At 34.7% G+C, this 23,934-nt stretch overlaps 3 protein-coding genes across 3 annotated transcripts; all 3 read left to right on the forward strand.

Moving 5' to 3' along the window:
* Positions 1-550: 550 nt before the first annotated feature.
* LOC143632351 (putative inactive receptor kinase At2g26730) lies at positions 551-4,412 on the forward strand. The gene is made up of 3 exons (XM_077100893.1): positions 551-1,782; positions 2,579-2,673; positions 2,991-4,412. The coding sequence occupies exons 1-3, from the start codon at positions 666-668 to the stop codon at positions 3,219-3,221; spliced, it is 1,443 nt and encodes a 480-aa protein (XP_076957008.1). The 5' UTR covers positions 551-665; the 3' UTR covers positions 3,222-4,412.
* Positions 4,413-9,524: 5,112 nt separating this feature from the next.
* On the forward strand, positions 9,525-11,603 carry LOC143632317 (uncharacterized). The gene has a single exon (XM_077100869.1). The coding sequence runs from the start codon at positions 9,525-9,527 to the stop codon at positions 11,601-11,603; it is 2,079 nt and encodes a 692-aa protein (XP_076956984.1).
* A 10,494-nt stretch (positions 11,604-22,097) lies between these two features.
* LOC143632318 (uncharacterized) lies at positions 22,098-23,207 on the forward strand. Its single transcript, XM_077100870.1, has one exon. The coding sequence runs from the start codon at positions 22,098-22,100 to the stop codon at positions 23,205-23,207; it is 1,110 nt and encodes a 369-aa protein (XP_076956985.1).
* The last annotated feature ends 727 nt before the right edge of the window (positions 23,208-23,934 follow it).

The raw sequence follows: 23,934 nt of genomic DNA on the forward strand, positions 1-23,934 counted from the left end.
CTCGATAAGACTCCATATGTCGTCAATCATTGACATTGTGTGTGAGTTCATGGTGGAAGGTGAGTAAGCCGATGAAAGCACCATTGATAGTAGCCCTTTGAGCAGCAAAATAAACGAACTAAAGAAACTAACTAGAGGTTATCACCGGTAAGCCACTACCTAAAAGAACATGCCTAAAACAAAACAGTTATGTAAATAATGCCATAAAGATTGATGCATTAGCTAGCCCACGACTCCATGTTGTGCATGCATGGTGGACGAGGGTTAAAGTGATTGGGCACGTATCAACATCTTTTTCAGAATGGTAAAAATCTAACACCACTTCTAAATTTCACTTTCTTTTGACAACGACGAGACTCGTAAATATTACCTTTGAGTATCTCAACAGTTATCAAAGGGCATATGGTTTAGCGGTATTATAATTAACTATTAAGTGTACATAGAGTTAATGGTTGTGTGAATTAGTTGTTTTTTTTTAAGTATATAGGTGTTACTAAACGTATCATTTCTGTACTTTATAAAAACACGTAATATTGACGATTGATTCTAGATCTCTCTCCAACTAGATATATTTTTCTCTTTAAAATGGCCTCCAAAATAGTCACATTAACGTAACTACATAAGCAATATCTTTCCTTAAACCAATTGGCACTGCATTTCTTCTTATGTCTTCGTTTGCCATTTTTCTCCTTTCTCTTCTTATTTTCCTCCATCGGGTCGCAACATCCGACCCGACTGAGGAGAATGGAGAGCTCAACCCCTTTGTAGAAGATACGGATGGAGAGCGACTCCCCTTCGTCAAAGTTATCCGGGATAATGAGAGGAACGCGCTCCTCTCCTTCCTTGATAATGTTAATCACAACCCTAGTAAAATCCAATGGAAGGAGTCCGAAAAACGTCATTGCACTCATTGGAAAGGCGTATATTGCGATCCAAGCAAAACAACCGTCGTTCAACTCAGCTTGCCTCATATGAGTTTTGTCGGCGAAATACCAGTTGGCACAATTGGAAACTTATCTAACCTCCTTTACCTATCCCTCCGTGGTAATGGCTTCCGTGGCAGGATCCCTTCTGATTTCTTCGGTCTTGCCCTTTCCGAACTTTACTTGAATGACAACAACTTTACAGGCGGTCTTGAGAACATTAATGCAGATCATTTAGAGAAACTAAACGTTTCGAATAATGCATTAAGCAGTTCGATCCCAACATCGTTGTCTAAGTTTCCACAATCCGCATTCTCTGGGATCAAAAATTTATGTGGCCGTCCTTTGCGTCCTTGTAACAGGACAACATATGTATGCCTGGAACCATATAATCCACGTAACACCGATAATAACAAGAAGCGTGTAACTGTCAGTCTTTCTGCAGGATTTGGGCTATTTGTTATTCTACTCTCCAGTGTACCAAAGAGGATATATAAGCGGATTAACCAACCTACGAAACTAGCATTAGGAGCGAGAAACACAAATTTCTTGTGGTTCGACGATCGGTTTAATTGTGTTGACTGTGACAAGTTGTTGCGGGCATCTGCTGAGGTTTTGGGGAAAGGGAGTGTGGGGACGTCGTGTAAACGCGTGCTGGAGGAAACGAAGATGGCGGTGGTTCTGAAACGATTGAAAGATGTTACGGTTCCATTGACGAATTTTGAGTCACATATGGAGGTGTTGGGGAAGATGAAGAATGAAAATGTGGTTCCATTGAAAGGTTATTGTTATTCCAAAGACACAAAATGGCTTGTTTATGATTACATGCCTTCTGGTAGCTTATGTGCTCATCTCCATGGTAATTTCTTTAAATTCTTATGACAATTTCAATTATTTATAAATTTTTATTAGTTTATTGCAATTAAATTTTATCCAATAGAGAATCTTGATCACTTATATCTGTTAATCTTCTTTTTAGGGGACCAATATTCTTGAGCATTCTTACCATTTAGTTCATTGCAAATATAGTAAAAGGATTTAAACTTATATCAACCATATATAGTTTTACATTCACCTAGATAAAAGTGTTTATTGGACATATAAGACATGCTGATATTAGATTCTATACTCATCGATCAATGAATATAAGGCGCCACTATACTAAACGTTATTGATAAGACTATTAACTCGATCACCACTTACGTGCCATACATGTCATATAATAGAACGGAAAATGGTCAAAATATACGGGATGTATGATCATAGAGGCCATATGGTCATTTAGGAAAGGTCACATGGGTCGTATGAAGTACAAAATCATACATCCCGTATAATGTTTTGACTGACAAAAATTTGACTGATGTACAAATTAACTCATGCAACCGGTATGACCTTTTTTCTTTTCACTCTTTAATACAATCCGTATGATATGACAAGTGGCCCTATATACACACTATGCGAGTGGTGCGTATATCAGTGGTCCATACAAAACTATTTTGTTTTTCTACTTGATAAGGACATCCATGTTTTCCTGTCTGGTTAATAATCACTTAAAGCTTCTTTAACAAACAAATAATTGCTATATGTTTCCCAAAATCAAACATCCCTTCCACCCTTTACAATGATCATCAATGTGACAAGTGATAGTTTTGTAGAAAGTATACCGCTAGACTGGGACCGCCGTATGAGAATTGCACTAAGCGCAGCTAGGGGTGTGGCATACTTACACTTGGGAAATATTGTTCACGGCAACATAAAATCATCAAACGTGGTGCCACTTTTTATCGGTACTTGGATTTATAATAAGTCAACATTAGAAAGTTCGGGTTGGTTCGAGTCACATAATAAAAGTCAATATCATAATAAAAGTTCAGATTAATTTTCTTTGGTTTCCATTTGAAGATGAAGAATCAAAGTACCCAACTTTGAATAGGTGTTATAGTTTTGTTAGTTTTTCTATATTTTTTTGTTTAAAAAAAATTGGATGAGACAAATAAGTTACATAACTCTTTTTTTCTCTACTAATAATGATAATTATTCAGTTAACTTTCTATGTGGTAATAGTCGAACATAAAATCATCAAACGTCTTCCTCCGAGAAGAATCCAACAAAGATGCTGTGTCCGACTATGGTCTTCACACACTCTTTGACATGTTGAGTTCCCCGAACCATTGGGTCACAGGTTACAGGGCTCCAGAAGTTATCAATACCAAGAATTTCACATTCAAATCTGATGTATATAGATTTTCTAGTGGAGCTTTTAACAGGCAAAGCTCCAAACCAAGCCTTAGCAGATGAGTTACAGGTAGACTTTTCGCCATGGGTCCAGTGGGTTGTACACCAACAACAAAAGGTTGAGATTTTTGATGACAAATTAAGGAGGGATCAAAATGTCGAACAGAAGTTTCAGATGTTGCGAATAGCTAAGGATTGTGTGTCGATTGAGCCAGATAAACGACCACGAATGCAAGAAGTGGTGAGTATGTTGGAGGAAGTGAGTCGGGTTGAAATTAATATATGATGTCACATCTTCGACTGATACTCGAGACACACCTGGTACCATCACGCCGTGATCCCAAATTATCATTGTGAATGTATAATAGATCATATTTTTTATAAATATTTCTCTCTTTTAACTTTGGTGTTTTTACATTTTATTTGAATGTAATTTGTCTGTATTACTTAGGTTGGAGTTCCATGGTAGGAGTATCATTCTTACTATTATAACTATTATTATAGAGTAAGTTATAATTTGAGCTCTTCTGATTAGGCCTAAATTTACTTAAGGGTGTGAAATTTAAAACAACGATAAAAACTCCAAATTTTTTAAACTCCTGATCACTTGTTAGAACACAGTGCGGGTTCCCTGGACCGAATTGGGGGTGATCCATCATTCACTGATTGTATAACTTGAACATACAATTCGATACTGGATTGAGTAATGAAAGAAACACATGATAAAACACACTAATTGCATTAACAAATCGACATACCAAATGTTTTACAAGGTCGGTGCTTTATATGTGTTAAAACGTTGTGTCCTTTGTCATATGACACCGATTCAAATCAAACTACTCGAATGCCACCGTTATAAACCTATTGATACAAATGGACATAAACAATCTAAACGTAGCTAACCTAAGTACTTGTCGCCTTCGACCCGTATTAACTTATTGTTTAAACACAACAAACATGAGCTAAAATAAGTGTCTCGTGACCCATTAACTAATAAATATAAATAAGCCCAATCGAACAAAGGGTTAGTGTCACACATGGCCTTTGGAGCTAGGAAATGTGACCATTAGTTAGTAGCTTTTCAAAGTATTAAGGCTTCACAAATACTTTGGCATTTTAATGATAAGAAATTTGAAGGACAAGTTCTTCAGGCATGGCTTGATAGAGATGAGAAATTATATATATAGCCATGGTGTTTTTCTTTGCATCGACTTCTCCTTTCGATTAGCGACAGAGCCATGAACTTTTTCCTATACATGGTGCCACTTTTTATCGGTACTTGGATTTATAATAAGTCAACATTAGAAGTTTCGGGTTGGTTCGAGTCACATAATAAAAGTCAATATCATAATAAAAGTTCAGATTAATTTTCTTTGGTTTCCATTTGAAGATGAAGAGTCAAAGTACCCAACTTTGAATAGGTGTTATAGTTTTGTTAGTTTTTCTATAATTTTTTGTTTAAAAAAAATTGGATGAGACAAATAAGTTACATAACTCTTTTTTTCTCTACTAATAATGATAATTATTCAGTTAACTTTCTATGTGGTAATAGTCGAACATAAAATCATCAAACGTCTTCCTCCGAGAAGAATCCAACAAAGATGCTGTGTCCGACTATGGTCTTCACACACTCTTTGACATGTTGAGTTCCCCGAACCATTGGGTCACAGGTTACAGGGCTCCAGAAGTTATCAATACCAAGAATTTCACATTCAAATCTGATGTATATAGCTTTTCTAGTGGAGCTTTTAACAGGCAAAGCTCCAAACCAAGCCTTAGCAGATGAGTTACAGGTAGACTTTTCGCCATGGGTCCAGTGGGTTGTACACCAACAACAAAAGGTTGAGATTTTTGATGACAAATTAAGGAGGGATCAAAATGTCGAACAGAAGTTTCAGATGTTGCGAATAGCTAAGGATTGTGTGTCGATTGAGCCAGATAAACGACCACGAATGCAAGAAGTGGTGAGTATGTTGGAGGAAGTGAGTCGGGTTGAAATTAATATATGATGTCACATCTTCGACTGATACTCGAGACACACCTGGTACCATCACGCCGTGATCCCAAATTATCATTGTGAATGTATAATAGATCATATTTTTTATAAATATTTCTCTCTTTTAACTTTGGTGTTTTTACATTTTATTTGAATGTAATTTGTCTGTATTACTTAGGTTGGAGTTCCATGGTAGGAGTATCATTCTTACTATTATAACTATTATTATAGAGTAAGTTATAATTTGAGCTCTTCTGATTAGGCCTAAATTTACTTAAGGGTGTGAAATTTAAAACAACGATAAAAACTCCAAATTTTTTAAACTCCTGATCACTTGTTAGAACACAGTGCGGGTTCCCTGGACCGAATTGGGGGTGATCCATCATTCACTGATTGTATAACTTGAACATACAATTCGATACTGGATTGAGTAATGAAAGAAACACATGATAAAACACACTAATTGCATTAACAAATCGACATACCAAATGTTTTACAAGGTCGGTGCTTTATATGTGTTAAAACGTTGTGTCCTTTGTCATATGACACCGATTCAAATCAAACTACTCGAATGCCACCGTTATAAACCTATTGATACAAATGGACATAAACAATCTAAACGTAGCTAACCTAAGTACTTGTCGCCTTCGACCCGTATTAACTTATTGTTTAAACACAACAAACATGAGCTAAAATAAGTGTCTCGTGACCCATTAACTAATAAATATAAATAAGCCCAATCGAACAAAGGGTTAGTGTCACACATGGCCTTTGGAGCTAGGAAATGTGACCATTAGTTGGTAGCTTTTCAAAGTATTAAGGCTTCACAAATACTTTGGCATTTTAATGATAAGAAATTTGAAGGACAAGTTCTTCAGGCATGGCTTGATAGAGATGAGAAATTATATATATAGCCATGGTGTTTTTCTTTGCATCGACTTCTCCTTTCGATTAGCGACAGAGCCATGAACTTTTTCCTATACATGGTGCCACTTTTTATCGGTACTTGGATTTATAATAAGTCAACATTAGAAGTTTCGGGTTGGTTCGAGTCACATAATAAAAGTCAATATCATAATAAAAGTTCAGATTAATTTTCTTTGGTTTCCTTTGAAGATGAAGAGTCAAAGTACCCAACTTTGAATAGGTGTTATAGTTTTGTTAGTTTTTCTATAATTTTTTGTTTAAAAAAAATTGGATGAGACAAATAAGTTACATAACTCTTTTTTTCTCTACTAATAATGATAATTATTCAGTTAACTTTCTATGTGGTAATAGTCGAACATAAAATCATCAAACGTCTTCCTCCGAGAAGAATCCAACAAAGATGCTGTGTCCGACTATGGTCTTCACACACTCTTTGACATGTTGAGTTCCCCGAACCATTGGGTCACAGGTTACAGGGCTCCAGAAGTTATCAATACCAAGAATTTCACATTCAAATCTGATGTATATAGCTTTTCTAGTGGAGCTTTTAACAGGCAAAGCTCCAAACCAAGCCTTAGCAGATGAGTTACAGGTAGACTTTTCGCCATGGGTCCAGTGGGTTGTACACCAACAACAAAAGGTTGAGATTTTTGATGACAAATTAAGGAGGGATCAAAATGTCGAACAGAAGTTTCACATGTTGCGAATAGCTAAGGATTGTGTGTCGATTGAGCCAGATAAACGACCACGAATGCAAGAAGTGGTGAGTATGTTGGAGGAAGTGAGTCGGGTTGAAATTAATATATGATGTCACATCTTCGACTGATACTCGAGACACACCTGGTACCATCACGCCGTGATCCCAAATTATCATTGTGAATGTATAATAGATCATATTTTTTATATTTCTCTCATTTAACTTTGGTGTTTTTACATTTTATTTGAATGTAATTTGTCTGTATTACTTAGGTTGGAGTTCCATGGTAGGAGTATCATTCTTACTATTATAACTATTATTATAGAGTAAGTTATAATTTGAGCTCTTCTGATTAGGCCTAAATTTACTTAAGGGTGTGACATTTAAAACAACGATAAAAACTCCAAATTTTTTAAACTGCTGATCACTTGTTAGAACACAGTGCGGGTTCCCTGGACCGAATTGGGGATGATCCATCATTCACTGATTGTATAACTTGAACATACAATTCGATACTGGATTGAGTAATGAAAGAAACACATGATAAAACACACTAATTGCATTAACAAATCGACATACCAAATGTTTTACAAGGTCGGTGCTTTATATGTGTTAAAACGTTGTGTCCTTTGTCATATGACACCGATTCAAATCAAACTACTCGAATGCCACCGTTATAAACCTATTGATACAAATGGACATAAACAATCTAAACGTAGCTAACCTAAGTACTTGTCGCCTTCGACCCGTATTAACTTATTGTTTAAACACAACAAACATGAGCTAAAATAAGTGTCTCGTGACCCATTAACTAATAAATATAAATAAGCCCAATCGAACAAAGGGTTAGTGTCACACATGGCCTTTGGAGCTAGGAAATGTGACCATTAGTTAGTGGCTTTTCAAAGTATTAAGGCTTCACAAATACTTTGGCATTTTAATGATAAGAAATTTGAAGGACAAGTTCTTCAGGCATGGCTTGATAGAGATGAGAAATTATATATATAGCCATGGTGTTTTTCTTTGCATCGACTTCTCCTTTCGATTAGCGACAGAGCCATGAACTTTTTCCTATACATGGTGCCACTTTTTATCGGTACTTGGATTTATAATAAGTCAACATTAGAAGTTTCGGGTTGGTTCGAGTCACATAATAAAAGTCAATATCATAATAAAAGTTCAGATTAATTTTCTTTGGTTTCCATTTGAAGATGAAGAGTCAAAGTACCCAACTTTGAATAGGTGTTATAGTTTTGTTAGTTTTTCTATAATTTTTTGTTTAAAAAAAATTGGATGAGACAAATAAGTTACATAACTCTTTTTTTCTCTACTAATAATGATAATTATTCAGTTAACTTTCTATGTGGTAATAGTCGAAGCAAGAAATTCCACAAAATGATATATATTCTAGTTTCGTACTTGTTAAATGTAAGCTAAATTGGCAAACTGAGAAAAACTAATCACACTACTAACGTGGCGTTTGATACGCTAGAATGACAAAGGGAATAATATGAATCATTGTGAGCCATGATAAAACAGGTGAATACAATCTTTTAAATTCATTAAAATTTGGTAAAATTCCATAAATAATCCAAAATAGGAGAGAGAGAAAAAAAATAATATCAAAAGAATCCAAATTCCAAAAATAACCCATAAATTTGTACTTAGCCGACACATTGGTAATATAACCGACAGGATTTTCCAACCAACGAAAACTTGACACTTGGAAAGTTTCTGACATTTCCGACGAGATTTTTAAAAATCTTGGGGTTTTCGTCCATATTTCTAATTTAAAGCATTTTGTAAAAAACAGTCTCTCCAGACGGTTTTTTTATGTTTCATATCTGTTACGTTCAAATTATTATTATTCCTAACTTTTTCTTCATCTTCATCATTTTCATCTTCATCTTCCATCTTCATCTTCATATTCTTCATCTTCCATCTTCATCTTCTTCATCTTCATATTCATATTCCATCCAACAATAAACCATTGTTCTTTTATAATCAACAAATTAACTCCACCACTCAAGTAAGAACAAGAATTTGGAACCACCACTTTCCACCGGAACCGCCACTTTCCACCGGAACAAAAATTAACAAACCCACCGGAACAAGAATTCCGTCACTTGAACCATCACTCGGAACCACCACTTTCCCCTGCACATGCATCACCCGTTTATAGCTCCAAACCAACCTAAAAATCACGGCTTTCAACAACACGATATACTTGTATTAAAGTAGTTACATCTCAACCTCATTGCTGATATTTCAATTCCATCATGAATTAAAAATTACAAGTTGTAATAGTGAGGTAGTTCGTCGCAAGGCTACTTTAGTGAAAACAGAAGTACAATGTTAAAAATTCCAATTGTCTTCGTCAAACAAATATTTTAGTGATTTTCCTTTAATTAATTATCTTCTTAAATCTTTGACTGTTTATTTCTTCTCTCCTATATATACATGTATGGTCTTATCTGAAATACGTACTACAAGCAACACAATCAAGCCTTTCTCAAAACAAATCCCAACTTTAACCATTAAATCAGGGAGCCATCAACGCAGTTATGGCTTCCGACGAAATCACGGCTTTCAACAACACGATAGTTTATCTTGATCTTATGAGTAACTATCAAATACCAAAACTTCTTTGATTCTTAAAGATAAGTTGGAGAGTTATGTAACGCTCATATATAAATTAGACCTGGAGGACATGTACGCCGAACCAATGTTATGGATTGGGATTTACATGGCGGTAGCATCTCTGTATTGCAACCTTGCAATGGGGGTTGACTTATTACATGGCTTAAGAAGCAAAAAGCTATGGTTTCCGTGTAAGTATTTTTCTATTAATGCTTTTACTCTCGCGGTGATAGCTGTTGTAATGAAGTTGCCGGTAGATCTAAGTGGTAACTTGGCTGGTGATGTGGACCAGTCTGCAAAGCTCGGAAGCCTGGCCTTTTTGTGCACCATGATGGCTAATTCATTGCCTTGCTTAGCAACAATGGGCAGCGCTGAGCTTTTGACAAACATCACAGCTTTGGGTGTTTTCGTAATCACCTTGGTGGTCAATGTTTGCATCCAAATAAGTACGGGTGTTATTGGAAAAATTCCCAATAACAAGACTTATAAAACTCTCTTTGATAGAGGAATGATTAGCCCGTTTGATGAGCTAGAGGAAAATCTAGATGTGCTCTATACCATAGCAGCGTCAATTTACGTGGCTTTGTTACTCTTGATGTTGATAATATATGTATGTTCATCTTTGGCGATTCTAGGATCTAAACAGACTATAGAATCGAAATACCAACAACAACATAAAGCAACTTCAAAATCAACTGATCAAAAACAATTAACAATTGAGAAGTTACAACAGCATGTGAGCAACTACTGGGTCATGGCCGAAAGTAGCAGCCCCCAATTTATTCTCGCTAGCTCTGCGACAACCGCTGCTTCGGGGGTAATATGTGTTTTATCCTTCCTCTTTCACGCTCTTATTATAATTGTTTTGGTTGGGCCAATTCAATCAGAAAAGCCAAACAATTATGATTCAGATTATAAGTGGTCAACATTAGTGATTCTCATAGTACAATTTCTGGGAGTCATACTTGGTACGATTGCACCATTTATTAGATGTTTTGCATCCCTAAGCTTTAAGTTGTCCTCCGAAATCATTTCTAAACATATTAAGGTCTTTAAAGTAGAGAAATACTGGACTCAGAAGTTATATGACTGGAAATATGGTCGTATTAAACTCCCATTTCGAAGCCACATACTCAAGATGATCATCAAGAATTTGACAAATCTAGTTCTCGACATTTGTATATTCCTTCAGAAGTTTGTTGTGGTACTATGCAAGATAATAGCGTTGATCTTGTTTCTGTTAACACAATTTTTGCGTTGTTTGACATGGCCAATACAGGCCTTGTTTTGTTCATGGGGGGAAAGGACCGAAACCTTTGAACAAAGCAAATTTGTTTTGCAACTCGAAAATGAAAACAAGCTTGCTGAGAGAATACTTAAAGATTTTTCAAAACCTTTTGACCAACTGATCAAAAAGAGCGAAAATAAACAACCCAAAAATCTCATAAAGCTAATTACTGAAAGATCAACTAAAGATTTCCAGGGAGTTATAAAGTACGACAGTAATGATAAACCTGATTGCTGGAGCCTAGCGGTGGTAACCTTAACAACCATTGCTACTACTCTTCCTCACATCAAAAAGGTGGAAGTTGAAAGCTTGTTGAAAAGTGTGAGGGAAGGTCTTACATACATCACATTTGTAGAAGAAAGCCTCAATGCTAATGAAGACTATGAAAGCATTCAAAAGGCCGCTAAAACGTTGTGGGAAGAAGTTGATTTACACAATTTCCACCACAAATGGTTAGGTTTCAGGTTGAAAGATATTGCTTCTCAAGGGAATACAACACCGCAAATTGTTCAATTGTTCTTGGAAAAAGCTAAAAGCAAGATCAAAGAAGGGGATGAGAGGACGCACATATCTATTTGTGCCGACTCAATGTCTCGTATCGCTCAAACTATTATCGATGACAAGGAAAGCCACGATAAACTCTTTGACGAATTGTCATCAAGGATCGCTGACATCATGGCTGCATGTCTCACCAACTTACCCCAAGTCATAGCAATGAAAGCCCATACTAGTGTGATAGAGAAAAGAGAGGCAAATGTCAAAGTTGCAGCCCGACTTCTAGGTGAGACTAAGGAGATAATCAAAACCCTTCAAGACCCTTCCAGACATGTTCCTAGTATGAATCCAGACGAGTTGCTGTTTATTGACAATTGGCGTGCTCATTTAAGCGAACCCTGAATCATATCCGTTCCTCGAGTGTTGAAGTAAGTTCATTTAGCTAGACTTTTCTCTAATATTGATTTCCTATTATACATATATAACACTTGATTATAACCACAGGGTGAAGCTAATACGATTCCTATGGACAACGAACTCTACTCCTCAAATAAAATTCGATGACATCTGGATCAAATTTACATGCTCTCTAAAGAGTACTCGATGATCCTAATTTGTATTTTGGTTTCTTAGTTAATTTGTAACATAAGTCCTCTGGCAAAGTCATTGGTTGTAATAGTTGTTACCTTTCCTATTTTATTTGTAAGATAAATGTATTTGATTTTGGTGTGGTATGATTAAGGTTTTAGTTGGCTATCCTGTCTTGTCGATCTCTTTTTCTTTATTAAACTGAACTCGACATAACTGAATGCAAAATCCTATGATCTTATCATAGTTATATTTAATATCTACCCAATTAAACTAAATATTTAATTCAAAACCTTTAATAATCTCTTTTCCTCAATCCTTTTTACCTTATCATCTAGGGCCGTCTATGCGATTTCGGGTACCCTGAGAGAATACTAAAAATTGGGTCCTCATATAATTTTTCCCCGTAATTGATGATGATCATTTTGATATCAATAAACAAAGGCACACAAAGTGTGAGACTCTTATAGAATTACATGAAACAAAGTTGTTAATCAATTAATTATTAATACTTTCTAATTGATCGTTCGTACTTCGTCAATATTCCCTGTATCCGATTGCTACCTGATTGTGTTCACCGATCTTAGGCTGGTCGTATGGACGATGTAGCGACATTGTATTACCCACTTGTACCCAACCGGTTATTTATTTATCTAATTTGGTTTTGGGTTTTAGTTATTGGGTTAACTTAAATGCATGTATTGGGCTAAAAAATTGTTCACGTACGTTAAATGTGTATTGATTAAATAATTGAGCTAAATATATATTGGGTTAAATAAAATACATTCTTGATCAGTCCAAAGAATTCATCCCATTATCACCACTTTTGTTTAACCAACCAAACCGTCGACATTAATACACGATTTCCATTTCCTTGTTCAAGATTCAAGAACACAACTCAAATTATAGGTTATATCCAATTGTTCTCCAACAGTAAAGTGTAATGTTGTCATTTGTCATTTTGTTTGCAAGATAAAAATTCAATAAAAATAAATTAGTTAGGAGCTGCAAGATACGATGGCATCAAAGCAAAAGCATCAAAAAGCTCCTCTATGACATATCCAATTGTAAGAGCGCACCTTAATCACTTCCAAGATCTTCTCCAGCGCACATTTCCGATTATTGAATACCGTGTGATCATTTCTCGCTTTCCAGAGAATCGAACAAGTTGTGTCGACAATAGAAAGCAAAGCCTTCCTCCTAAATATCCATCAATAATCTCAACATGAAACATGCATGTAACTTTCAACGGCGTCCATTTAATCTAATAAGTGATATTAACACCTTGTGGACCTACGAAATCATTCAAGTTCAACAAATTCCTAAAGGATTTAGCTGAGAAGTGATCAGAACGAACCTGATTTGCCACTGAGTGGAAGTGCTAGTGTGGGGCCATCCACTTTGACTCGTTTTTATGGTTTAAATACTTTTGTATTGCCACTTCTTACTGCCGTATTGTGTGAGCAACCCGACTGTGCGTTACATGTTTAAAAACCCAAACCTTCTTCTTTTATTCAATTTCCAACCCAAAAATTTTCTCCACATCCACCTATCTTCAGTCATAATGAAGCGGAAATTAGAGACCATTATATATATATATATATATTTAGGTCATCAATCTCCATTTTATCCGAATCTGTTAAGTCTTTTAATTCTCCAACTCAAGTTCAGAATAATGGCATTAATAGGACCTCTTGCAACTCTACATTGCACCAAACAGCTCTTGATCGAAGATTCAATATTGTACAGTCTAGGAAACAATTCCTTTAGGGGAATCATTCCTACCCACTTGTCTCTCCAAAACTCAGTTTCATTGCCAAACCAACCTCTCTTTTAATTAAGTTCTATAATAATAATACTCCTGCTTTTACTAGTTCATTCTTGACTTCAGGGCTGGCAGTTCGTGTCTTAACAGGTTTAACAAGTAAGAGGCGACGCGCGTGACACAAATATAAAACTTGAATATGATTCGTTTAACTACTTTATATGGCATGACTATAAAACAGTTCTAAGTTTTGTGTACCAATAAGGGATAATGAGGGAGTCTAGCCTACTTATTTCAATTATTTAAGAAAATAAAAAAAATCACATACCACACTTTTTTGATTAACAGGCCTTATCATGTCTTTAACAGGTACACAATTGTCAGCCCTACTTGACTTTTACGACTTTAAGCCATGTCACCGAATAAGTTTTCTTAGCCAACTTGTCAATATAGATGGTAAACAAGTATTTACATCAATACAGAAAGCAAACGAGCAACACATTATGCCACTAGCCCTTATTGTCAAAAGTCGTTTTAAAAATAGCATTCATAGATTGTGGGACAATAACATTATCATACATGGCCCGTTGTACACGCATAAATAGCTCAACAGCCTCATGTGTTAGGAAATATCACTTGTCATAATCATTATTTTTAACATTATGTAAGGCCGTAATACAACATGCTCATATTGCCATATAAAATGTAACGCCATCTTTTCAATCAAAATTGTCTCGCCCTTTTCTTTAGGTAAGGTACGATCATCTCCAAAACTTCAAGCACAATCAGATTGTTGTTTTCCTCTTAAAAAAAGTGGGGGTATTGAGTTCCTTAAACAAGTGGCCACTGGGCTTTTGTGTTATTTTGAGTTTGACAATGGAAATCAAAATTATTTGTTTGGTTAATTTCTATAATTATTGCTCCTGGTTGCCATCTAAAACTGTCAATGATGCTTTTTCCCCCCTTATATATTAACAACGTTTGGAACTATCCAAATACACAAGTGAGTCTTTTTGAGATGAGATGACAACTATCTATATAAATTAAATTTTGACATTTTAAGCCTGACCCAAAAATTGAGAATGGTGAAACGACCCCATAGCATGGTGATATTAGCATTAGCGAACTAATAAGCCACAATACCAAACCTTAATGCTTGAAGCCTTGACATTATATAATCTATGGATCTAGCATGCGTTCTTTAGTGTTTTCAAACTTAACAATGACACCAATTAATATTATAAATTTATAATTAATTGTCTATTTTTAATAACATCATGATCTATAGTTGCACGCGGGCAAACGTTTTATGTCAGTGATCATGAAGAACACAAGCATGGGTGCTAATAAGCCGATGGTATTTATCCATAATACACCTCGACCATAACATCATTTATATGTCCACTTGAGAATAAAAGGAAAACTTTTGAGAACTTGCAAAAATTTTTGAAAAAAAAATAACAAACGAGCATTTTAAGTTCTCACAAAAAATATTTTAGTGAGTTTTAGTATTTTTGTCATATTACATATATGATATATTAATTACTATATATTATTTAACTACAAATTAAAAATATTAAATAAATGTAATAATTAAGTCTAATGACAACTTTTTTCCCGTTTAAAATTTATCACAACTCATGCAATTTTGTGTGATATGTGAGAAGCCACAAATATCTATGCCCCGGTTACATGACATCCACATGACAAACTGACACTTCCTCGCATTCTACATGAACTACGTACATCAAAGACCTCAAAGTCTATTGGATTTATATCGAAAGAAACCACTGATCATTAATTATGATCGAGAGATGCATTCAATAATTCTATTCTGATGTAGCTGTTTTAATAATTATTTTAATGACGCCAAACAAAATAGAGTTTCATATTTTTTGAAGAGCACCAAAATAGAGTTCCACAGAAGGCGAATTGATAATTTGATATACTACAAGTAACATCAAAATATGTTGTTGGTGGAAATCGAACTCACTGTCTTACTTTTAAAATGTTTATAACTTACCAACTCAACTATGATAAACTGATGTTAATTGGTATATATTCACAACCTTCCATTTATATTTCTTTTAAAATACAAAAAACAAATTATTCTAACTAATCTATGTATTTTAGAAAATTATTTATATATTATGAATCTATAAGATATGTTATTATGGGTATTATTAAATTTAACTTTTTTGTTTTATTTTTTTAACCACTTGTATATCCTAGTAAACCCACTAAGTTAATTCCAAAGAAGAATCATGGCCTCATTCAAGGGGAAGCTTGTATTGTGGTCCGGGTTGGCTCCGATCACACATGTTTTATGCTCAATGGTGTAACTTTATCCGTATTGTAAATTTATTCGTTTCCGTTCAAGATTTTTTAGCATAGTCATCCTGGATTATGAAAAATTTTATACGTATTGAGTCCGACCACCACAATGTATTCGCCAAGCTTCGCCACTAACCTCAAATCGAAATGTTTACACCATCAAAACTCGAATAAAGCATGCGCAAGAAGAAGAGAATAATAGTTGTGCGCGTCTTCAACACACCAGAAAAAAAAGGAGGATATCATTTGTCCGAAGAATCGGAGACAGAGGATGTGACTATAGTAGTTGGCGACCGGCCTGCTATCTCATCTTCGGTTCCGCTGCCGATCTGTCATCATGGACGAATGCATGCATGGTTTCGATGGTTGTAGGTCTCCACCCGTATGTTGCTAAAAAACTGTGGATAAAAATAAACAAAATAATACAAAAGGTTAAAGACTATTTTACCTTAACATTCAAAATAGAAGAGGTTGCTAAAATAGATGAAAATGGCAAGAAGTGTAAAGAAATGTAAAACCTCAATGATCTATATGAAAAAAAAAAAAGAAATATTTTGGATGAACCTCGCATAACTGATCAAACCTTAAAGACGAAAATGACACTTTACACTAATAGTCTATCTATAATAATATATATAATTGACCCCCTTAAAAACCTATATGTCGCTATCTGGTTGCTCCACACTCACTCGTCACTCTCAAGTCACCAAATTACTTAATTTGTGATTTGGAGGTTTCTCATACGTTTGACCTGAATTCGCAGGTATGAATCTCACCGAACCCGAATACTCCTTAAATGGATTATAAGAACACATTTATTTGTGAAACTCTTTCATCATCAAATAGTAATTTCACGGGTCATGGGTCTCACCAAACCTGGATAACCCTTAAACGAGTTACACATCTCATTTATTTGTGAAACCCCTTCATCATCAAACAATAATTTTCACAGGTTTGGTACCCAGATAGCCCTTAAATGGGTTATATATATCATTTATTTGTGAAACCCCTTAATCATCAAACAACAATTTTCATGGTCATGAGTCTCATCAAACCCGGATAACCCTTAAACGAGTTATAACATCTCTTTAATTTATTTATGAAACTCATTCATCATCAAACCCTAATTTATTTTCCCTCATCGCTGGTAACTTCTGATTACCACCCACCATCGCCAGCCTCCCATCTCATGCATCAACCACCATCATCACCTATATCAAATGCCCCTTTTTTGTTGGATTTCTCCTGTGTCTTCGAATGAATAGCGGTTAATCAGCCATCAGTTCAGATTTGACCGCCACTTACCTCCTATTTTATTTATCAAACCCTATTTAAGTCAACCCATTTTCATCTTCATCAGTCATACCACCACCACAACATCAAGAATGTTCCAGCCTAGAACAATTGTTGCTGGTGACAGATTAGTAGCATACTATGTTAGCTTAGATATATAAAAGCATGCATGATTTAGTGTTTGATGTTAATGCTCTCTAATACAAACCGGGGTTAAATTAAATTATATATGTATTAAATCAAAACAAAACTCCATTGGAAAATTAAACACATCATTACAAAAAAAATAGCAAAACGATTAAGCATAAAAACCTAAATAAAGCCTCACAACACGGGGGCTAAAAACTAGTTAAGAATACTCACATGCGTGTGTTTCGCTTAAGTAAAAACATTACACGTATTAAAACTTACATAAAAAAAACCCTTGAAGTTAACATTTGAAAGTCTTAGATTATGGGGGTGGGTACCAAATTGCTTCTCTCCCTAAATGTTAGCGTAACATCACACCTCACTTCACTTCACTCTCTTTCATCATCATCATCATCATCATCATCATCGTACTCAGTATATCTGAGGAGGGTAAGATGTAGACAGTCTTACCTCTACCCCATAGGGATAGAGAGGCTGCTTCCGGTGAGAAACCCCGGCTCGATAGTAGTTTTGTATCAAGCCTTGGACATAAGGCACATAACACTCAATCATCGAAACACCGGCTGATATGTGCATGCACCCTTGTCTTTCGGCTATCAACGCCACCACATGATGCCTGATTAACCTTCCGCCACTTTTAACGTTATTTTCACGAGATTAGTAAAATAACGTCAAAATTAGTGCAATTTAACTTTTGCCTACCCGAGGGTTCACACATATATACATTATATGCGCGCACCACAAGCAGGGCGCTTTAAACTTACTGTGAAATAAGACTTTCACTCTCTTTCATTATGTCAAAGAAATGCTTCCCGATTAGTTTTATAAAGATATTAGAATAAACTAGAATAGAAAAAAAATATTATATATGTTTAGGAACGTTACATTTAAAAATAGGCAAATTGGATTTTAATAATCTCATCTCAAAAAGTTATCGCCGCCAATCTCACATTTCGCCATATTTTTTCAGTGGGTTTCGTAAAAGAAATAATTTAACTTCCTTAAGTTTTTTCTTTTTCAAATTTCAAACTGATGTTATAGGGCTTTTGATTGGAAGGATGACACGAGTCGACTGATGTAAATTTATCTCAAAGCAATGCTCCAAACGGTTTATTTTTATTATTGGAAGTTTAAACACCCGAATTGAAGTCTCATTTCACAGTAAGTTTTACATCAATCGACTCGTATCATTCTTCCGATCAAAAGCCCTAAAAATCAGTTTGGAATTCAAAAAATCTTAACATAGTTAAGTTTTTTTAGCAGGGTTCAGTGAGAAAAAATATGACGAAAGGTGGGACTGATGACAAGAATTTTTATATATTGTTAGCCAACTGCAAAAAAAAATAGGATTATTAAAATTTAACTTGCCTTAAAAATATTATATAAAAATATAATTACTTTGTAGATATGAGCATTTTGTTAGAGCATCAACAACAACAAACCTCTACAAACCGCCACACCAGTGGCACATCATATTTCAAACTTTTCTCAAAAACCTATATTTGTTCTACAACAAACCTCCACAAATTTATCACATAATATTAAAATAATATATATATACACACACACACATGTTATATCTATAATATATATAAACGAAAGCTCAAAAATCCTACGTGTGGCGATGTGGTCGCTCCACTTTTTTTTAGTCACCAAATTTGTTTGATTTTTAAATGGAGGCTTCTCATTCATTTGACCCGAATTCATGGGTATGAGTCTCATCAAACCCAGATATTTATTAAACGGGTTATAACATCTCATTAAATTAAAAACTAATCTCATCAAATATTTGATTTAAAAATCCTATATAGTAGGGATATAAAAAAAATTAATATATATGATTTATTCAAAAAAAAGATATATATTATTTATAAATAAAAAATCAATTTTATGGTAAAAAAAAATAAACGGGTCTTGGGTCTCATCAAACTCATATAGCTTTTATACCGGGCTATATCATCTCATTTATTTGTGAAATAATTTTATCATCAAACCATAAGTATATTATTAACTTTATACAATAAAAAAATAAAATTCAAAAAATAAATAAATATTAGAAACAAATAATATAAAACAACCCTCGATAAAAAGTAGTGTGTATATATATGTGTGTGTGTGTTGAGGGGGGCTGTTGAGAGAGTGGTCCCCCACTTTTTGACACCTATGATGTTTAGATGAAGTTTATAGTCACAAATTTTGTGAAGCAAACTTTTAGCCCATAATAATAAAAGTTGGTGTCCATCTTGTTTAAAGTCATCCACATCATCCAAACTTACCGGCTGCAATTTAGTTTCTTTGTTGATTTAGGTTTAAGTGATAAATTACGTCGTGGTTTCAATTGATTGCGTACGGCTGCGAATTCATTCCTGTATTCATGTTGGACAAGACAAACAAATTGATATATAGATGTGGCTGATATTTTAAACTTCTTGGAGTAACTGTTTCATAAACTCCAAAAGGTGAAAACAAACAAATATAGAGATGTGATATTTTGAACTTCTTGTAGTTATTATTTTATAAACTCCAAAAGGAGAAAACAAACAAATATATAGTTGTGGCCGATATTTTGGTCTTCTTAATTACTTTTTTGGTCTTTTTGAGAAATTATTAGCATCTATAAGTATTACTTATTGGGAAAACGTACAAATGAAATAATGTGCTAATTGTAAGAATCAAGTACATTAATTACGTATACAAGTAGAGTAATTATGTAATTACTCATGTTTGACCCTATCCATGTTTGACCCTAACCCCAAGACCCTAATTCACAACCCTCATGCAGTTTAACTTTGTCGTTCAGTATTGCGTTAGTATATACATTCTAGGAGTGTATACACAAAAGGTGTAATTGGGGTCATATAATTTTTAAAAAATTGTATGTTTATATAATAACTTTACGAACGAACATGAACACATGTCTTGTTCGTTCATTTATGTTCATGAACGTTCATTTATTAAGTTTATTTATGTTCGTTTATGCATTAATATAATATAATTAAATATTATGTGGATATGTCATATACTTAAACTTTTTATATTTGTTAATTTGTGTTCATTTAAGTGTTTTCATTTATGTTTGCTTATGTTTGTGTTCATTTACATTTGTTCATTCATGTTCGTTTAGATTTTAAACAAACGAACACAAGTGCCCTTTTTTAACGAACATGAACACAAATATTTGTTCGGTTAAGTGTCCTTGTTCTTTTAAAGTTAAGTGAACGAACACGAGCATGCCCTTGTTCGTGTTCATTCGATTTGTTTACAGACTTTCATTATTCACATTGATGAATACATGAGTATCAATCTCTAGGCTCTGCCGATTTTATTTATGTTCGCTTATGATCGTGAACCGTTCATGAACATATTCATTTCCTTAATTACGAACACGAACACAAAATCTCGTTCAGTAAATGTTCGTGAATCGTTCGTGAACACATTATTTTCTTAACTAACGAACATGAATAAGCCTTGTTCGTGTTCGTTTGGTTCGTTTACAGCCCTAGTTAAGAGAACAAACTCATATAGATAGGTACCGGGTGCACAACCAAACAAAAAAGTATCATCGACATATCCATATTCTTCGGTAAACACTAGTTAATTACCAGCGGAAATCGGTTAGTAAATTATCGCAAGAAACTAAAATAGCCATGGTAATATGATTTGCAACATATTATCGACAGGTTACCGACTTGTTGTTTAGCGACAAAAGTCGCAGAACTACCAACGGATTAAAAAAAAGTATATGTTCTTTATGGACGGACTAAATCCAGTTGGTTTAAAACGAATTCTAAAATACTTTTTAATTCTTACAGATGGATTACTACAAATAGATCTAAAAAAGAATTGTTTTCTAGCGACAAATTTTCGTTCACAAATCCGTCGATAAATTACAACCGTATTTCATTTCGTTGTTACTTTATGGTTAGCAGTGAATCTAAGCTTGTTTCCCCTCAATTTAGAGGTTTGGTGTTCAAAGTTAACACATAGTCGTGGTTAACCTTGTTTTCTCTTTAATCAGAATCTTTATTAAGAAAAACTTAATTTTGAAATTGAAAATAAGATGACATGATGAGGGGTCTCTTTGTTAACTATTTCATAGATGGGCATGGTGCAACTTGACAACTTCAACATCTCCAAACATATAATAAATTCTTTTTCTTTTAAGTTCTCATATTCTTTTATAATAATCTAATCTAAGATTGAGACCCAACAAAAATGAAGGCCTAAAACCTTGGCCTAATTTAGTTTACCCACAAGACAACTCGGCATAGCTCGCAATGTTGCCAAAACTCGTAACAATATTAACACACAAGCTACTCTAATTTCCGCCAACCCAAAGAGTCGGAATTGAAGATTCTGTTTTGGTCTAATTTTATCTATGATTTTTTGTGTGCGCCTTGTATTTTTTAAATAAGAATGTTTTTCTCGTTAGATATTTTTGGAGTTACAAGATTTTTAACCCTCTCTTAAAAGTATGAGTTCGTTAATTACCATATGTGGTTATACTCTCTTAAGCCAATATGAATTACGAATTGTTTGAAGGTTATTTTGGTGAAACCAAAAGTAATATGTTAAAATTGCAAAATTTCTTCGTCAAACACATGCATATTCTAGTGATTAATATTCGTTTTAAATCCTTCGCTGCTGCCTATATATATATGGTCTGAAACACTACAAGCAACACAGCACAATCAAAAGCCTTTCTCAAAGAAATTGCCAACTTCAACCACCAAATCATCAGTTTTGTTTTCCGGGGAGCCATGAACATGACGAAAGATTATCATAATCTTACCAACGAAAAGGCGATTTTCAACAAAACGATAGTTTATCAGAATCTTATGGATCAACTATTGCATACCAATACTTCTAATGGTACTATAACCGAGTTGAAGAAATACGAAGAGTCCATATTAAAATTAGATCTGGAGAACAAATACGCCGAACCAATGCCAACGATTGGGGTGTACATCGCTGTAGCATCTCTGTGTTGCATGCTTGCAATGGTGGCTGACTTATTTCATGGCTTAAGAAGGAAAAAGCTGTGGTTTCCGTGCAAGTACTTTTCTGTTAACGCTTTTTCTCTCGCAGTGATAGCTGTTGCAATGAAGTTGCCCGTGGATCTAAGTGGTAACATGCCTGGTGATGTGGACCAAGCCGCAAAACTCGGAAGCCTGGCCTTTATGGGCACCATGATGGCCAATTTATTGCCTTGCTTAGCAACAATGGGTAGCACTGAGCTTTTGACAAACATCACAGCTTTGGGTGTTCTTGTAATCACCTTGGTGGTCAATGTTTGCATCCAAATTGATACTGGTGTTGTTGGGAAAGTTCCCACTAATCTTGATTATATTTCTACTCAACTAATGTCAAATAATCTTAACCCTGAGCAGTTAAAGGTCATCTTTGATTGCTTGGTGTATACCACAGTAGCGGCAATTTATGTGGCTATGTTACTCTTGTTGTTGATAATATATGTATGTTCATCTTTAGCGATTCTAAGATCTAAAGATATAATAGAACCAAAATACGAACAAGCACATAAAGCAGCTATAATTTCAACCGAAGAGCTATTAACAGTTGAGAAGCTACATCAGCATGTGAGCAACCACTGGATCATGGCAGGAAGTAGCAGCCCCCAATTTATTCAAGCTTGCTCTGAGACAACCGCTGCTTCGGGGGTAATATGTGCTTTAACATTGATCTTTCACACTTTTATTAAGAGTTGGGCAATATTTACAGATCCGAAAGGTGATTCAAGGAACTATGATTCAGATTATAAGAAGTCAACGTTAGCGATTCTCATAGTACAATTTGTTGGAGTCATACTTGGCACAATTGCACCAGTTATTAGATGTTTTTGCATCCCTAAGCTTTAAGCCCATGCTAGTGTGATAGAGAAAAGAGAGCCTAGTGTCAAAGTTGCGGCTCAACATCTAGGTGAAACTAAGGAGATAATCAAAATCCTTCAAGACCCTTCCAGGCATGTTCCATGTGTGGGTCCAGAGGACTTGCCGTTTATTAATAAATGGCGTGCTTATTTAAGCCAACCCTGAATCAGATGCATTCCTCAAGTATTGAAGTAAGTTCACTTAGCTAGATTTTTCTCTAGTATTGATTTCCTATTGTACATATATAACATTTGATTATGAACCACAGGGCAAAGCTAACATGATTATCACGGGCCGCCTTTTACTCCGCAAAAAAGTTTGTTGTACTTTGGTTTCTAGTTAATTTGTAAAATACGTTCCTATAACGAGGTCTTGTAAGATATAATTTCTCACAATCTGTATTTGATTATTGGTGTGGTATGATCAAGGTTTTAATTTGTTAGCATGTCTTGGTTCCTTTATTTTATTAAAGGAACTCGATATAACTTAATGCAAAGTCTTGATATTTAAACTAAACCAAGACTATATATCCTATGATCTTATCATAGTTATATTTAATCTCTAACCAATTAAACTAAATATTTAATTTAAACCTTTAATAATCTCTTTATCTCGATCCTTTTTAACATATAATTTAAGTCCGTCTATGCGATTTCGGGTACCTCAGGGGAGTACTAAAAATTGGGCCCTCATCTAATTTTTCCCCGTAATTGAT

The sequence above is a fragment of the Bidens hawaiensis genome, unplaced genomic scaffold, assembly GCF_021521415.1.
Source record: "Bidens hawaiensis isolate Kalapana, Puna unplaced genomic scaffold, B.hawaiensis_p1.1 tig00006387_1, whole genome shotgun sequence".
In the NCBI taxonomy this organism is placed as follows: domain Eukaryota; kingdom Viridiplantae; phylum Streptophyta; class Magnoliopsida; order Asterales; family Asteraceae; genus Bidens; species Bidens hawaiensis.

What these genes read in the sequence shown, in the direction of transcription:
- LOC143632351 (XM_077100893.1), top strand. Translation starts at nt 666, where the DNA reads ATGTCTTCGTTTGCCATTTTTCTCCTTTCTCTTCTTATTTTCCTCCAT. An exon ending in CTTATGTGCTCATCTCCATG is followed by an intron (nt 1,783 to 2,578) that starts GTAATTTCTTTA and finishes ATAGTTTTGTAG; the next exon opens with AAAGTATACCGCTAGACTGG. An exon ending in TGGGAAATATTGTTCACGGC is followed by an intron (nt 2,674 to 2,990) that starts AACATAAAATCA and finishes TGGTAATAGTCG; the next exon opens with AACATAAAATCATCAAACGT.
- LOC143632318 (XM_077100870.1), top strand. Translation starts at nt 22,098, where the DNA reads ATGACGAAAGATTATCATAATCTTACCAACGAAAAGGCGATTTTCAAC.
- LOC143632317 (XM_077100869.1), top strand. Translation starts at nt 9,525, where the DNA reads ATGGCGGTAGCATCTCTGTATTGCAACCTTGCAATGGGGGTTGACTTA.